The following is a 16,819-nucleotide window of genomic DNA, read 5'->3' on the forward strand; positions in this document are numbered from 1 at the left end:
CGCCTAAGCAGGGGATCCTGAGATGCAATCCTCGAGAGGAATAAAAGACCTAATTGAAAAATCCCACGCTGCCTAATTGCCATTAAGTATTTTGCAGATAAGTGAGCATATTACTCTTTAGGTGGTGTTCAAAACACCGAGGTCTTTTGCCCTGTGCATTCTTGTTTATTTAAAGGACTTACACAGCGCTTACCATGTGCCGGCACTGCTCCAAACGCCTTTTAAAAATATGACCCTCTTCGCTTAAAAAAATATTTTTAAGCGACATTAAAACCGCGTGTGCCTTTCGAACGTCCCTGCTATATTTTTCTTTATAACACGTTACAGCAGTTAAGTCTCCGAAGACAAACATGGAAAAATTATAACCAGTTGCTACTTTATTGCCAGCAAACCATTCCCCCCTCTGCAATCTTTCACAATTAGAGGAATCAGATGCACTAATACAGTGAGAATGAACTCATAGTTTCCCCCCCCCCGGTGAAGGTCTCGGGTTTTGCCTCCAGCGTCTGGAAGCGCGGGGTTTATTCGCTCTCGTGGCAAACGTTAGGTGCACCTGTAAGGCGTTCACTTTCAGAAAAAGGTGCAGCCCTCACTCGGAAGTCGTGAAGGACGAGCTCGCGCCAGGCCCGTGCAGCGCGTTCACCTGTGGCCCCGGCGGGCGGGCGGCTGGCACGTCCTCCCCGCAGGTGCGACCCAGGGCTGCGCACCCGGGGCTGCAGGATCCAGAGCTGGGGGGTGGGTGGGGCCGCCCGGGAGCCGAGACCCGGAGACCGCCCCCCGCCTTCCCCGCGTCCCGAGCTGACCTGGACCAGCCCACGCGGGCCCGCCGGGGGCCCCCGCCGACCGTGCGCTGGGCCCGAGGTTAAGTTTCAGAAGTCAGGATGCAACGTTTTGGGTTTCTGTTCACACGGTCGTTGCAGGCACCGCGGTGGGGACCGCACAAAAGAGCCGAGGGCTCGTGGGGAAGGGGGTTTTGTTGTTTTAATGAGGGCTTAGCAGGCTGGCTGCAAGTCCTGCCCCCCCACCCCACCCCCGGGCCCCGCGGCTGCCCGCCGCATCCCTTCCTCTCCTCCTCCTCCCCCTCCCCGCCCCGCGCCGGCCTGGTGTGGGGACAGCAGGGAGTGTCAAAGGGACGCCCTGGGCACATCCCTCGAAAATCAGGAATCCGTCCGTGGCGGAGGGTTGTGATGAGTGACAGACGCCCCTTCTGGCCCGCGAAGGCGCGGAGGTGTCCCGGTGCAGCAAGGCTCCCTCCGCCTCCGCCTCCGCCCCCGCCCCGGGGCCGCCATCCGCCCCCCACCCACCCCGGGCGGCCCGCGCCTCCGGCACCGGCGAGCGCACCCCGCCTGCCGCGCTCGTGCAGCTCCGCTCAGCTCCGCTCCGCTCCGGCCGTCGCCGCGGCCCCTGCAAGCCCCGCAGCTCGCGGGCGGAGCCGCTGGAAGACACGTGTCGGAAGCCCTCGTGCCGCCGCCCCCGCCGCCTCCGCCGTCCCCGCCGCCCGCCGCGCCGCACGCGGGCCGCGAACCCATGCTCGGAGGCGCGCCCCTCTGCGGGGGCCGCGGGACCCAGGCCGCTGCGGCGGCGCGCACTGGGGCCAGCCCGGAGAGCTCGCCGCTGGAGAAAACGCCTTTAAAACTGCGTCCTGAAATACCTGCGTCCCGGGGTCTAGGGTTTGGCGCCACCGGCGCGGACGCGGCTGGCTCACCGTCCACCCCGCGGAGGCCCCTGCGCACAGCCCTGTGGGCGGGACGTAAAAACCTGATTTGGAGCAAATGCAACGTCACGGGGCTGCAGAGCTGCGACCCGCCGACGGCCGGCGGTGAATTAAGGACCTGCGAGGGGAGGGGGGCTAACGCACGTCCCTATCTGGCCGCCGAAGCAGCCTCGGGAGCTGCCCGGGAGAAAAGCGATTTTGATTTAAGCTTTTTTTTTTTCTGAACCCCGCCCCGCCCCGAGGGCCAATGTGACCGTCGGGGTCAGGCCGCCGCAGCTTTGGTGCAGACGGGGCACAGCCGCGGCGCCTCCCCGCGTCGCTGCACGCCCGCTCACACGCGGCCACGCGCTCGGGGTTAAGCTTTAAACCCGGGACGGGAACTTCTCGGTCAGACGGCGCAGGGGGCGGCGGCGGAGGGCGGCGACCCCGGGGCGTCCTCAGCCCCGCGCGCACGCTCGCCGCCGCCTCTCCCGCCCGCGCGCGCCGCTCCCGGAGCCGAGCTGCGCGGCCGCGTTCCCACGCCTCGGCAGGAGGCCCTCCGCGGGCATTGGCCAGCGCGGCCCCGCCCCCTCCGGCCGCAGCCAATCGCGGGCCACGCCGGCCCCGGGGAGGCGGGACCCGGCGGGGTGGGCGGGGCGGGAGGGCGCGGGGGGCCCCGCCCGCGCGGGGGGGGCGTGGCCGGCGCCGGTTCTTGCGGCCGAGCGCGGCGGCGGCGTGGGAAAGAGCCGCGAGGAGCCGACCGCGCCGCCGCGGGAGCCGCGCCTGCCCGGGCCCGGAGCGGGCGGGAGGGAGGAGGCGGCGGCCGCAGGGAGGGCGCTGCGCCCCGCGCCGCGATGAAGCGCCCGTGCGAGGAGACGACCTCCGAGAGCGACATGGACGAGACCATCGACGTGGGGAGCGAGAACAACTACTCGGGGTGAGCGCGGGCGCCCGAGGCTCCTCCGCGCCGCGGCCGAGCGCCGCCGGGGAAGCGGGAGCGCCGGGCGCCCGGGGGGGCGAGCGTGCGCCGGGGTGGGGCGGGGGCCGGGGCTCCGGCCGGGGGTGGGGCGCGGGGGCCGGGGCCGCGGCCGGAGCGCGGCGCGGGAGTGGGGGGGGGGGGTCCCCGCTGTCAGCGCTGCGGCGCCCCCGCCCCCGGCTGTGCGGGCGCTCCCGGGGCCCGCCGCGCGGAGACCCGGTGCACCGAGTGTTGGGATTTTTTTTCTTTTTTTTCCCGATTTTCCGGGAGACTAAAAAGAGGAGTCTGCTTTGGGAGAAATGAAAAGCAATTTGCAATTTTAAGACTTAAGGATTTTTGCGGTTTTAAGACGTTGAGGATGTTTGCGATTTTAAGACATGAGGATGTTTGCGATTTTAAGACTTGAGGATCTTTCCGATTTTAAGGAGTAAGGATTTTTGCAATTTTAAGACTTGAGGATGTTTGCGATTTTAAGACTTGAGGATCCGATTTTAAGACGTAAGGATGTTTGCGATTTTAAGACTTGAGGACGTTTGCAATTTTAACACTTGAGGATCTTTGCAATTTTAAGACTCGAGCATTTTTGCAATTTTAAGACTTGAGGATTTTTGCAGTTTTAAGACTTGAGGATTTTTGCAGTTTTAAGACTTGAGGATTTTTGCAATTTTAGCACTTGAGGATTTTTGCAATTTTAAGACGTAAGGATTTTTGCGACTTTAAGACGTAAGGATTTTTGCGATTTTAGGACGTTAAGGATTTTTGCGATTTTAGGACGTTAAGGATTTTTGCGATTTCAAGACATAAGGATTTTTGCAATTTTAAGACTGGAGGATTTTTGCAATTCCAAGACGTAAGGATTTTTGCAGTGTTAAGACTTACGGATTTTGCAGTGCTCAGACTTTTCCTGGTTGACTTTGCGTGAGCGGGCTGACGGGCGGGTGAGTGACAGACGCTGGCCGGGGCCGCTCGGGGCGTGGATCACCTCTCAGGGCTGCTGGTCCTCCAGTCTGCAAAAGATCGGGGTCGGGACCGCAGAAGCCAGACCTCCACTTTCCAGCGACGGAGGGAGATTACCGAGGCATTTTAATGCCAAGGCGGGTCAAACGATAATTGCCTCTAATTGGCATCCCCGCAAGCTGCTTAATTATTTATCTGCAGCTGCCACTCAAAGAGCAAAATTCTTGCTACCTGCGGAAGACTGGTTTTCTCTCCGCGTCGCTGTTCTGAGCACAGACGGACCAAAGTGTGAAAGCAGCAGCAGCAGCAGCAAAGACATTTATTTACGTGAAACGTTGTTTGCAGTTATCTTTTCATTATTAAAGTGTGCGTCATCCTAAAAAATAAGATCTGCACCACAGAAGTCATGTGAAAGGCGAAACCAGGTTGGGATGGTGTGGGACTGAGGGGGACACTTAATTCAGAAATCAGATCCAGAAGTGAGAAGGTGAGGTAATAAGAACCTGGTGTGTGCAACAGTGCTAAAATGAAAGAGAACAAATAACAGGAACCCGGAGAATTTGAGAACATAAAGAAGCATAGAAACCGTGAATTATGAAGAGAAACATGTACAAACTGGAAAGGATGCTGGAAAGGAGCTGTAGGTGACAAAGTGATCTGATTGAACTTTCGATACAAAGTATCTTTTCACTAGTGAACTCAAGATGGACCGCAGCGCCTGGAGGTTTAGGCTTAGGCTGAAGCCTAGGGGATACCTCCAGTTTCCTTCTCAAAGTAAAACGTTTGCCTCGCAGTTGATCCGATTTTAATTTCCCTGGATTTACCTTGGGACCTTCTTTTGGAAGATTAGCTCGCAAAACATGATATTTGTCATATTTTTTTTTTTCCTTCCGTGAGCTCTAAGTTTTGAAATAGTTAACGTTTGACTTCTGTTTATTTTGAAGATTGCATCTGGGGACAACGGTTTGACATGTGATGACTGTATCTGTTTGATAGCGGTGCTAAACGTGGCCTTTATTTCAAAACAGCTTTGCTTTGTCTAGTGTGTCTGACGGGAGGGCGGAGGAGGGATGCTATTGGAGAGTAGTTGATTTTTAAGAAACATTTATGAGCGGAACAGAGAAGTCCTAAGACCTGACTTCTCTCTCTGACTGCTTGTAAGTTTTTCATTGCAAGACTTAAAAGTTTAGGGATGTTTTTGCCAGTGGATTTGGTGTCCGGGTGACTGGTTAAAAAAAGGGGAAGGGGCTTGATTCTTACCTGAAAACAAAGTATGTTAAAAGTAAGAATTAAGAGTGAAACAACACAGACCTGAACTGTGCAATCACTCAATATTTAATGGGTGCCATGAAGTACCCAGAAGAAGCCATTGTTATGTTAATGCAGCACCTGACATACTGTTCCTATTTCATAGGCAAAGTACTAGCTCTGTGATTAGATCAAATTCCCCAACAACAACATCTCAGATTATGGCAAGAAAGAAAAGGAGAGGGGTATGTGATTTTTTTTTCCCTTTTATTTCATGTAGTCCAGCCTAATGTGTAACAGTTGTATTCTAACATTAGGAGTAATTTTATCATTTGTGTCTTCATAAACTTTTGTTGTTGTTTTGCTTCCTTTGGGATAGATAATAGAGAAAAGGCGGCGAGATCGGATAAATAACAGTTTATCTGAGTTGAGACGACTGGTGCCAACTGCTTTTGAAAAACAAGTAAGCTACCCTCACCCCTAACCACCCCACCAAAAGGCTCAAAAAATCTGATTCTCTCATCTGGGAATGTGGGTTCTTGTTAAAGCTCATTAAAATAATGGTGTATGTGCCCTGATCTGGCACAGAGCAGCTATTTCAATAAAATGCTTTGTTGTGGCAAAACTATTAAAAACATAATCCATCATGAAGTTGAAAAACATTTCCATTCTTCAGCTTATTTTTCCCTTAAGGGTAACAGTGTTCATGCTTTCTCTGTTCTTTCTATGAAGACCAGTAGTGGTTTTGTTTAAAACTGAGCTGTACGTCGTACTGTTTTAAAAAATATATCCTGTGAAATTTCATTTTTGTGTCAAACGGTTAAAAAAAAACTGCTTTTGATTTTAAACATAACCAAAGTCCAGGAAGTAACATCTCTAGCTCTATTTCCTAAATGATAATACTAATACGAGGTTTTTGTTTTAGTTTTGTTTTGTTTTACAAAATCACTTGGTTTCATTTTTAATTCCTGGATTAATAGAATGCTCTTCCATTCGGGAATACCATTTTCTTTTGGAAGTTTGGTAAAAATAAAACTAGCCATAAATTTCCTTTTTCAGAATTCAAGGTATTCCTTTGCCAAAAAAAAAAAAAAAAAAAAAGAAAAAGATTTTGCACACTTAGAAGAGGAAGAAGCCAAGTGTTTAAATCTTCCTCTGTCGTTTTGGAAAAGTTTTGTATCTCTTGCCACAATGGCACAGATTTCTAAGAGCATCTTTCAAAGACTATGGCATCATATGCCATTGAAAATACTTTCAATTTAATTCAAATAGGGTAGTTGTTTGTTTATTTCATTTCATTGTTTACTTCATGAACCACAAACATACAGCAAGCCCTACAAAGCCCTTGGAAATTATCCAGAAACTGCAATTTTGTGATTAGGCACTTTCACTGAAACTACTATACATCTTCATGGAAATATTGAAAATTGACAGAAGTACAAGATGTACTATGCTCTCGATTATACATTTTTGAGAGAAAAAAGACACCTATATGCTACAGCTGACTTTAGTAAGCTAAATGTAACGCGGAATTTGTAGTTTTGATTAGTAGCATTTTTAATGACAATAGGCTGAAAATGAAAATATCAGAACAAATCAGTGTTTTCACTTTGAGGACTGGGATGCATGCAATTTTGAAGAACAGTCAGTTTGGTGATTTTTCCCCCCCTTAGTTTGTTAGTTTTTTTTTTTTTTTTTTTTTTTTTTCCTTAAATGTCGACTTAAAACAAACCTTAAAAGCAAACCTCAGTTGTTTGGCAGTTAGTTACCATAAACACTGGCTTTCCCATTTGCCAAGCTTGGCTACCAATCCTAGTGAGCTGGCCCTGTCACAGTATGATTAGAAGAGTGTTCTTTCTAGCAGCTTAAATAACTCTGGCACTCTCACCATGTACAGGGTGCTGATAATTTTCACAAAACAAGTAGAGCATAGGAACCTGAAAAAAACTTCAGTTTCCTTTTCAAAGAGACATATTGATTTAATTATTTGGCTTTTCCAAGAAATTAGAAGCCACCCACAGTCCTGTGAGGCAGTTCAAGGTGGCACATTTGTATTTTAGCTGGTTTCCAGAGATTGCCTTATTTTAAAAAGTAGGACGTGTAGATCTATTTCCAAGACATTAAGAACTATTTTAAAGAGTTCAAATATCTTTAAGCACTTCTGATGCTTACTAGATAGGTAGTAAATTATGCTTTCTTGTTTATGATCTTGGAATTTACAGTGACACCTGCTGGTAATTTTTGGGAAAAAAAAAAAAAACCCTTAAAAGACTTCCCTTTTTTATTTTTGTGTCTGCTTACCAGTGGTGTGCCTTAAAGACTTATTAGAACTTTTTATTTTTGAAAAAATCTAATTTACAAAGGTCCTGTTTCCTTGTCCTTCAGAGTCAGAGTCAACTGATCTAGACTGCAACATTATATAAGACTATTGGTAGTCCCTTAATGAAATACAGGATAGAGATTGGATGTAAGGTTTGAGATTTTTGCAAATGTCAAGAATCGTTTCAGCATAGTGATCTTAGGAATATAATTATTCTTATGATTAAAAATTTATTTTTAGGCCTTTTTATCTTTAAAAGATAAATTGGCAAATATCTGTCATTGGGCGTGACATAGTAATTATCGTTTACACGTAAAGTTTGCAAAGAACTCGGATGTTTCTGTGAAAAACAATTAAACTTCGAATTTTCTCGTGAGAAGAAAAACTGAGAATCCAGCGTAAAATGTTCCAAATCAGTTTCCATAGAACTTCTAAGACTTTATTATTTATTTATGCAGGGATCTGCAAAGTTAGAGAAAGCTGAAATACTGCAAATGACGGTAGATCATTTGAAGATGCTTCAGGCAACTGGGGGTAAAGGTAAGTAGGTGACTTCATTTTTACCCCCTTTCACCTTTCTCTTTTCATCCCCCCACCCCCCCCAAGAGTAAAGGAAAGTCATAGTTGAACAGTTCTTTAACAAGCTGAGATAGGAGGTCCCAGATTAAAGCTGTGGAAATCAATGCTAATGGCAGGATTGAACTCGTGGGAAAGAACTTCTGGAACAAAAGAAGCACTTGACCCTGGGCTTGTGTTTGCTTTTATAATACTGTGGGAGTAAAGCTTCATTCACAGCAGCCTGGTCACAGATTTGTTTGGGACCTCAGAAGCACATGCTGGAATCTGTACAGAAAGACAAAACAAACACACAAACATCCAAACATAAACAGGAGGTTAAAGGCAATCTTTTTCTCTTCTTCTTTCCCTTCCCCCGAAACACCCCTCCCCTCCTTAAATCAAGACTAGGACTCAACATAATTCAGCTATTCCAGAGGAATTGACTTCAGAATTATTTTCATATTTTGGTCGGTCTTGAGTTGATACCAGACAGAGCAGTTGAAGTGTGGGTAGTGAATCTCTGTAACTGCAAACTATTAATGGAGCAGAGTCATTCCTGCAGAGGGCAAACAGGAACGGGTACCCCGGGCCCGGTGGCCTGGAGAGATGTCTTCTGTACTAGAGAGTGATTTAGGAAAGAATCATCCAGAAGTCAAAGATGGACCCTCCTGTCATGTTAAAAATAGTCTTGAGATCCTGAAAGCTGTAATATTCATTCAGATTCAGATGTGATCCGTCTTCTCACACATTACTCAGACTTGAGTACCTTTCCACCTGTCAAGCAGGCCTTTGTGTTCACCTTAACCAGGAGTGTTTTGTTATTTAAGGTATTTGACAGCTGGGTAGACAGAGTGTACCACCAACACCAGGGGCTGAGTGCTGCCCTCCACCATGGCAGCTTCTCTGCTCAGGATTAGCCTTTCATGACGTCCTATCACAGCATGCCCTACATTGGAGCAGGGGCAAAACTTTGGAGGGAAATAGCCATTTACCAACTGCTGTGGAAGTCCTTCAGGATTTAAGTCCAGCATGGCCATATAGCCGAGGACCTGTGGAACACAGCCCTGGCCTTCCTTCACAGTCTTTTTAACTGTATGAGGAGGGGGATGTAGTCGCTGTAAAGAGAAGCCCTCATGGTTTGACTTAACCTCAATTGCACCTTCTCTAGAAACCATCCTGAATGGGTATGGAATTGTATTTCTAAGCATTAAGATCCTCAGCATAGGATGCTAAAACTCTTACATCACAGAGAAGAGAACTGGATGAAATCGTAGAAACCAGTGATCCATCCAGCTCAGTGGCCACTGCCTCACCTCTAACCCAAGACAGAAGTGTTCTGCTGCACTGTGAGGTCTGCACTGCATTCATTCTGAGCTCTAAAGCCCCTCCAGCCCCGTGATTCTGTCCCTGCACCTGCCACCTCAGGAGTGTAGGAGACTGACTGAGTCAGTAATGGTGCAGAAACAGCAGTTCGATTGCTCTGCCTCTCTCGGTGATGTCCACCACAAGGCTAAGAATTCTTATCAGGGCTTCAAATATTTGGCATGAGCTATACTTCTAAAGCGTAATATTGTTCTTACTCCTTATTATAAAAACTAAGTTCCATTCTTGGTTGCTATTCTTGGCTACCTGAACGGTCCTAAAATTCATCCCAGAATAGTTTGTGAACAGACATTACCAAGCAAGTTCCATACAAGTCTCCTGGCTGCCAAGGCATTAGAGAGGTCATCCACAGGAGAAAGTGTGGGCCTTGAAGAGGAGGGGCTGGCAATGTGAGCTCACATCATCTAAGACTCACAAGTGCTGCGGGGGCCTCACGGTGTAGTGGTGGAGGGCACAGACTCTGCAGTCCGGATGCCTGGTTTCAAATCCCAGCTCTGCGTATATTAGCCCTGTGACCCAGGGTACACTCCTTACCCCCTTGGAGCCCCCGTTTCCTCATCTGTACAATGAGGACAGTGATAGTGACTGCCTCACAAGGTGGTTGTGAGTTTATTCACTGAAAGCCATACAGCAGTGATGGCACAGGGAAGTGATATGGACCGGGATGCTTTTATTATTGGCCCAAGATTATTCCCAAGAGACAGCTGCTCATGGTCATTTCCCTCTGTGTTCAGCAATAGAATAGAAATTGCACAATTTATATTCCTTAATACACAACAGAGAACTCAGCCCTATATAACTACATACAGCTGGCCGACCACAAATTTCAATCACTTTGTGCCCACTCATGAAAATTCTTGGAAGCCCCCGGGGTTCCAATTCTGTTGGTTCATTCTTTACTGTCCGTCTTGGTATTGCAATAGCTTCTAGAGAGGATTTAGAAGAGTAACTTAAATATCTAGATCCCTCTGTGTTTCTAGACTGTCTTCTGTTCATTGCATCCCTCCTTCTCATGAAAATTAGAAGCTTGAAAAGCCCAACAAAGAACCCTGAGGGTTCTCCTGTGAAACCTTTCTTTGGAGGTGCCTTTCTTCAGGGAGAGCTTTCCCTCTTAATCCCAGGGACCCTGTTGCTAACTAAGCCAAAGTCCTGGGATGATAACTAGGTTTGCTGCTGATCTTCCATGTTTCATGATATTCTCTTATATCAGCTTTGTGCTATTATTGCTACTGTTTTAATGGTGTGTATTTTTGCCCCAACTGTCTTTTTTGGCACTTCCAGATTTCTGTTGATATTCTAGCTTTGGGAGTTTGAATATTGTGGCCACTATTTCTCAAATGCTTTTGTCACAGAATAAGATGGTTTAAGTTTTAGTAGATGATAAACGAAACAGGTAATACTTTGATCAGCAGAAACATGAAAAAGATAATGTAGTAAATGCCTTAGGAAAAAGTAACTTTGAATGTAAGATTTCTCATTTGTACATACACCCATATCCCAAAACTGAGTTTAATTTGGAAGTCACTAAAAAAAAAAAAAAAAAAAATTGTTGCAAATGGGAAAGAATCTGAAAAGGATACATTTGTGCACATTAGAGGTCACTCATTCCAAGTGGTGCCATTTCCCCAAGTGTCTGATTAGTATTCTACTCTGAATTGGCACTGGTAATAATGGCACATCACTATTTTCTATCTAATGTATTACCCTTTGGATAAAAAGGGATTCTCGTAAATAAGGCTCCGTTCCAGCCATTTTTACGATAGCAACCTTAGGTGTGGAGTTTGCATGCATATACACCGAAAAATCAATACACATTTTTTCCCCCTAGGGTGGATGCCAGGAAAATAGAAGTTAGCCAGTGTGGGAGGTGGATGTTTGAATCTCAGGAAAGCGAGGAGCTGTAGGAATCTCGTATCCGTCCAGCAGGCTGTATTGCCTGAACAGAAAAATGGGATCTTCAGAGAGCAAACCTTCCCCTACAATGTTCATTTTCATCAGATTTTTTTTTTCATGCAGAGTAAATGACAGGCGGTTTTCCCTTTGATCGAGGTCATGAGTCAAGAAGCACTGATGGATTTATTCAGAGATTCTAGCACATGTTTTTCAATTTATTTATGATGGGGGGGGAGGGGCAGAGACAGGCAGAGGGAGAAGCAGGCTCCATGCAGGGAGCCCGACATGGGAGACTCGATCCCGATCCCGGGTCTCCAGGATCACGCCCTGGGCTGAAGGCGGCGCTAAACCGCTGAGCCACCCAGGGATCCCCAGATTCTAGCACATTTTTTTTAAAAAAGTCCTCCAGCTGCTGAGACGCACTGCACGTCTCTGTCAGCAAGGCCAAGAGGGAGGATGCTCGAGATGCGCCCTCTCACCCCCAGCGCAGGGCCCCTGCAGTTCCTGGGGAGCCTCCCTGTCCGGCAGCAGAGAAGGCGAGGACCGTCCCATCTCCGCCCCCGCCCCCGTTTATTTGCACGGAGCTGTGTGCACCTGGGGGCTCCGGCCGGGCCGCCGGGGAGCAGGCGGCGCTGTGCCTGGCGCGCACGCGCACTGCGGCCTGGCCGGGCGCCTCCCGCGGGCAGCGCGCACCTGCGGCCGCTCCCGCGCGGCTCGTTCCGGGATGCGGGGCGGGGCGGGACGGGGTCCTCGCGGTGACGCCCCGGCTCTCCCGCCCCCCCCCCCCCCAGGCTACTTCGACGCGCACGCCCTGGCGCTGGACTTCATGAGCATCGGCTTCCGGGAGTGCCTGGGCGAGGTGGCGCGCTACCTGAGCTCCGTGGAGGGCCTGGACTCCTCCGACCCGCTGCGGGCGCGCCTCGTGTCGCACCTGAGCACCTGCGCCTCGCAGCGGGAGGCGGCGGCCGTGACGTCCTCGCTGGCGCCCCGCCCCCCGCCGCCGCCGCAGCCCTGGGCCGCCGCGCTGCCGCCGCTGCCCGCGCTGCTGCCGCCCGGCCTGCCCGCGCCCGACGGGCCCGCGCCGCTGCTCGCCGCCTTCGCGCACGCCGACTCGGCGCTGCGGCTGCCCGCGGGGGCGGGGGGGGCCGCGGCCGCCTGCGCGCCGCTGCTGTCGCTGTCGGCCACCGTGCACGCGGCCGCCGCCGCCGCCACCGCCGCGGCGCACAGCCTGCCCCTGTCCTTCGCGGGCGCCTTCCCGGGGCTGCCCCCGAGCGCCGCGGCGGCCGTGGCGGCCGCCACCATCAGCCCGCCCTTGGCCGTGGCGGCGGCGGCGGGCCCGCAGCCCGCGGGCGGGGGGGCGGGCGGCAAACCCTACCGGCCCTGGGGGACCGAGGTGGGAGCCTTCTAGGCGGCGCGGGGACGCGCGGGGACGCGAGGCCGTGGGAGGCGCAGACCCCCCCCCCCCGCCCCCGCCCCCCGGGAGGTGGGCTGCTACCTGTTTGTCCCTTTGTTTGCTTCTCTCTCTTGTCTCGTTCAAGGCAGCTTGGGTCACTGACCTCAGCCACTTTCTGAGAACCCCGCACTGGTCGCCTGTGTAGACGTTTTTCTGGAAAATGCATGCACTGTACCATCCAGCAGGGCGTCAGAAGGTGTGAGTTGGGGAAGAAAAACAACACACACACACACAAAGAAGGCAGCTTGGGTCACTGACCTCAGCCACTTTGTGAGAACTCAGCACTGATCGCCTATGTAGAGGTTTTCCTGGAAAATGCATGGACTGTACCATCCAGAAGTGCGTCGGAAGGTGTGAATTGGGGAAGAAAAACAACACACACACAAAAACAAACAAACAAAAGAATGCAGCCTGGGTCACTGACCTCAGCCACTTTCTGAGAAGTCCACACTGGTCGCCTATGTAGACGTTTTCCTGGAAAATGCATGGACTGTACCATCCAGCAGGCATCAGAAGGTGTGAATTGGGGAAAAAAAAACAAAACACACACAAAAGCAAAAAAAAAAAAAGGCAGCAGCCTGGGTCACTGACCTCAGCCACTTTCTGAGAAGTCCACACTGGTCTCCTATGTAGACGTTTTCCTGGAAAATGCATGGACTGTACCATCCAACAGTGCATCAGAAGGTGTGAATTGGGGAAGAAAAACAACACACACACAAAAACAAAAAAAAAGAAGGCAGCCTGGGTCACTGACCTCAGCAACTTTCTGAGAACTTGGCACTGGTCTTCTATGTTGACGTTTCCTGGAAAAATACGTGGACTGTACCATCCAGCAGCGCGTCAGAAGGTGTGAATTGGGGAAGAAAAACAAACACAAACGCAAGCAACAACACCAACAACAACAAAAAAAAACAAAAAGCCCTGACTGGATTCCCTCCACACTAGATAGAAAAGCATATGCGTGTCTCATAAGTGCCTGAGCTAGTAAAATTCTTCTGAATTAGCTGACGTTGCACAAGTAAAGAAGAGCGTAGAGGTGAGGGTAAGAAAGGAAAGCCACGGAAGGCTTGCATTAGGCTGCAGATGTTTTAATGAAGTGCCAGAAAAGAGTACTCTATTGAAACCAACAGGTTTTTATTGGCCAAAAGGATTGGTGAAAATAATTTTCAAGTTGAAAAAAAACTAGTTTTACCCTTAGTTGGCTTTTTTTGTACAGACTTGCCTGCCAAGTGGCGACATTTTGCAATGCGTTGGTATAAGCAATTATTCCATCATTGCTCGGATTAAGCACCATTGCTGCCCTGCCTGCAAGCGTCCCCACCTCCCACCCCCCCCCCCCCCCGGGGCCCTATTTTTTATGGCTCAAAATATGGTGCCTCTTTATGTAAATCATACATGTAGAGAGTGCACCTGAGAGCGTTGCCTACCGTGTGCCCACCTGAAGCTATTTGATTCAGGCCAACTTGAAAATTCTCCAGTTTGTAAAAGTTTAATTTATTGTTTCATTTGGACTATTTTTACATATTTATCCTCTTCATTTTGTCCTGATAATGTGTAATATCTATTCTTGTCACCCTTTGGGAAAGGTTGCATTTCTGGAGGTGATGAGACAGGGAGAGAGCATTGGGAAGAGAAAAGCCACGATTTTTAAAAAATGCTCTTTGTCAAGCTCATGATTGCATTTGATCCCAAATCAAGGTGAATGTATACAATGGGATGTACATAAATTATTTTTGTTCATGCCTAGACTAGTGCTACATAGTGGTGTTTTTCTTTTTTCTTTTGTTTAATGACAAAATAATCTCTTAATACATTGAAATTGAGCACGTGAGATTTTATGTTTGAAAGATAAAGACACAGCATGTATAATTATGCACTTCATTTCTCTGCTGTGTGGAGAAAGCAATAAACATTATGAGAATGTTAAACATTATGCAAAATTATACTTTTTTAAATATTTGTTTTAAAATTACTGTACCTAGTTTTTTTTTGCATTACTTTGTAACCTTTTTTCTATGCAAAAGTCTACATATCACTAATTAAATGAAGTCCTTTTTGACTATTTTTATGTGGATGAGTTGCTTTGCAGAATAGAAGGTTGACATGAATTTCAAGCAAGGCCTTCCTTCACTAACAACTTAAGCCGTGGCTTTTCTTTTTCTCTTTCAGAGTCATTTAATATAATTCACAGCTTGCCTGAAAATAACATTTATCTGAGCTTGTAAATCAATTAAGCATAGGCGGGTATGACGTTATTTGGAGACAGGAAGTGATCAGTTTCCTCTGCCTTTTATTCTCAACCATGTTCTTGGAAGAAAAGTGCAAATACAAGAACTCCAAATAATAGTAAACTGAACCTAGGATAATAAGCTAGAATGTGTCATACATTTTATAACTCAAAAATGTTTGTAGAGGGTTTTTAAAACATCACATGCATACATGATTAAGCATACACATGCTTCCTGATGGTAAATCCTCTGTACCTACCTCAATGAAACTTTTTTTTTTGATGCTGTAGAAATTATGCACATATCTCTCCTTCTTCGATGAAGCCTAGAAGAGATTATTTCAGTTCCTGAAGCTATTGGGCCAAACATGAAAAAAGAATAATAAAAAAAAAAAGAATGTTTTTATTCATATCAATTATGCTCACAGTTAAAGGAAAAAGTACAAGGTGTCTTACATTATTGTAGTTTTGAAAAATTAAGTATATAGTTTTTCTAATTTTTGTCTGTAAGTGGATTAAAAAAAAAAATGAGCAAAACCAGATCGCTTTGTTTCTCCTGTCTGTAAGTTCTGTGGTTATTGTATCTTCAATTAGCTCTGATGGAATTAGGTAGTAAATAAGAAAATGGATTTAGTAATATTTGAAGTTTGCTTTTTAATCATGATTTGTGGACAATGGGCATGGAAATAATTCTTATTTTAAGATCTAATAGCTGATTCTGTGCCTGTTGTAATGTCAGCATTCAAAGCATTTCCTTTCCTTTTTTGGAATGTAAACCATTTTAGAGATCAGGAATTTTTATTTTTAATTTTGATTAAATATTTTAAGATAAATCCTCTTCCTCCTTTCCTCCCTTTCTTGTCCTCTTTTTTCTTCTTCTATGTTTTTCCTTCCCAGGTACATATGGCTTGTTATTTTTCCAATTAAATGATTAAAATATTTGCAAAACAACTTGCCACGTAGTTGCTAAGGGTTGTCATAGTTCTGAAAGATAATCGTTGTCTGTAATTTTGGTCATGGGAAGTTAATTGGTTCTTGATAAATGTTTCATATCAGCTACTAACATCACATTTCACTGTGTCAAAAAAACAAAATTCAACTAAGTAAATTAAAAGATCAAATTGGCTTTAGTCAACAGTTCATGAATTGGGCAGTTGGGCAGCATCCCATCTAACAAATAGAAAGGAGCTTGAAGAAGCTGTACAAAATGAAAGGCTTTTATAGGCAGAAGGGAGCTGAAAAAGGAAGTCTGTAACAAAGAGTATTGTTTCCGGCAAGGTCACCTTCCTTTGGGGAAGGGGCGGGGATCTGTCATGCAGATGACCTCACTGGTACTGATCGGTTATTTCCAGATTGACTGGTTAAAGTTCAGATATTAAGTCTTGTTTTGCTGATGAGGGGCTTGCACAAGGGACTCCATTTTTGGCCTGTTGTTTCTTTTTAACAACTGTTTCCCATCTTGGATTCAATGTTTTGTGAAAGTGGTGTTCTACCTTTAGAGGTGGTAATTTTCTTGTTTTCTCCCAAAACAGAAAAAAATTAGTTTCTATGGTCCAGGGGAAAAGAACTTCTAAAGTTTAATGTATTGGTGGCTTTTATTTATGCAAAAATTAGTTCCAAAATTAACTCAAGGGATTTTTGGTAGGATTAAAGGAAAAGTGACATTCTTTTGAAATTTGGTTTTCCCCAAAAGTTAAAAACTATATGCATACCTAAAGGTTAAAAACAAAACAAAACAAAACAAAACAAAAAAAAACCAATTTAGTTGATACGAACAAATTTTATGTAATACCTTATAAAGCAGTCTCCTTTTAGAGAACTGCAAAATGGGGCAGAGGGCTGGGAGATTTTCTAGAATAAAGAACAAGGAAGAGAAAAATGGAAAAAATCTGGCAGGTTATACAATCAACCTTGTTTAGGGTGAGAAGGCTCAGAGTTGGCTTGGCATTGGGGGATTGGCTAACTGGATATACTGCATTTGTGGTCAAGTGGAACATTCACAGGGACTCAAAATTTATCTGAAGTTCCATTTACTGATGCACCACCTGGGCAGGAGTGGCTCCATCTTGGGCCTCGAAATGTATTTCTTTTCTTTTTTTTTTTTTTAAGAT

General features: G+C 47.1%; 1 protein-coding gene and 2 long non-coding RNA genes across 6 annotated transcripts in view; 1 reads left to right on the top strand and 2 right to left on the bottom strand.

The window, feature by feature from the left end:
* The window catches only part of LOC140637022 (uncharacterized), a 105,892-nt gene extending 103,958 nt beyond the window's left edge, over positions 1-1,934 (bottom strand). For both annotated transcript variants that reach the window (XR_012034272.1, XR_012034271.1), the window contains exon 1: positions 1,652-1,934. This is a non-coding gene — a long non-coding RNA (uncharacterized lncRNA). The remainder of the gene's footprint in view (positions 1-1,651) is intronic.
* A 517-nt stretch (positions 1,935-2,451) lies between these two features.
* On the top strand, positions 2,452-15,659 carry HEY2 (hes related family bHLH transcription factor with YRPW motif 2). Of its 3 annotated transcripts, none has more exons than XM_072833018.1 (5): positions 2,452-2,630; positions 5,041-5,119; positions 5,254-5,337; positions 7,653-7,734; positions 11,820-15,659. In XM_072833018.1, the coding sequence occupies exons 1-5, from the start codon at positions 2,548-2,550 to the stop codon at positions 12,434-12,436; spliced, it is 945 nt and encodes a 314-aa protein (XP_072689119.1). In that variant the 5' UTR covers positions 2,452-2,547; the 3' UTR covers positions 12,437-15,659. The 3 variants fall into 3 exon arrangements, with proteins under 3 accessions (XP_072689119.1, XP_072689134.1, XP_072689127.1); XM_072833033.1 differs by lacking the exon at positions 2,452-2,630 and adding an exon at positions 2,842-4,266; XM_072833026.1 differs by lacking the exon at positions 2,452-2,630 and adding an exon at positions 4,315-4,783.
* On the bottom strand, positions 7,601-12,029 carry LOC140637034 (uncharacterized). The gene is made up of 2 exons (XR_012034280.1): positions 11,900-12,029; positions 7,601-8,037 (listed from the first exon to the last, which is right to left on the bottom strand). It is a non-coding gene; the product is annotated as an uncharacterized lncRNA (long non-coding RNA).
* Positions 15,660-16,819: the final 1,160 nt, after the last annotated feature.

Source organism: Canis lupus, chromosome 1, assembly GCF_048164855.1.
Source record: "Canis lupus baileyi chromosome 1, mCanLup2.hap1, whole genome shotgun sequence".
NCBI classification, from domain to species: Eukaryota; Metazoa; Chordata; class Mammalia; order Carnivora; family Canidae; genus Canis; species Canis lupus.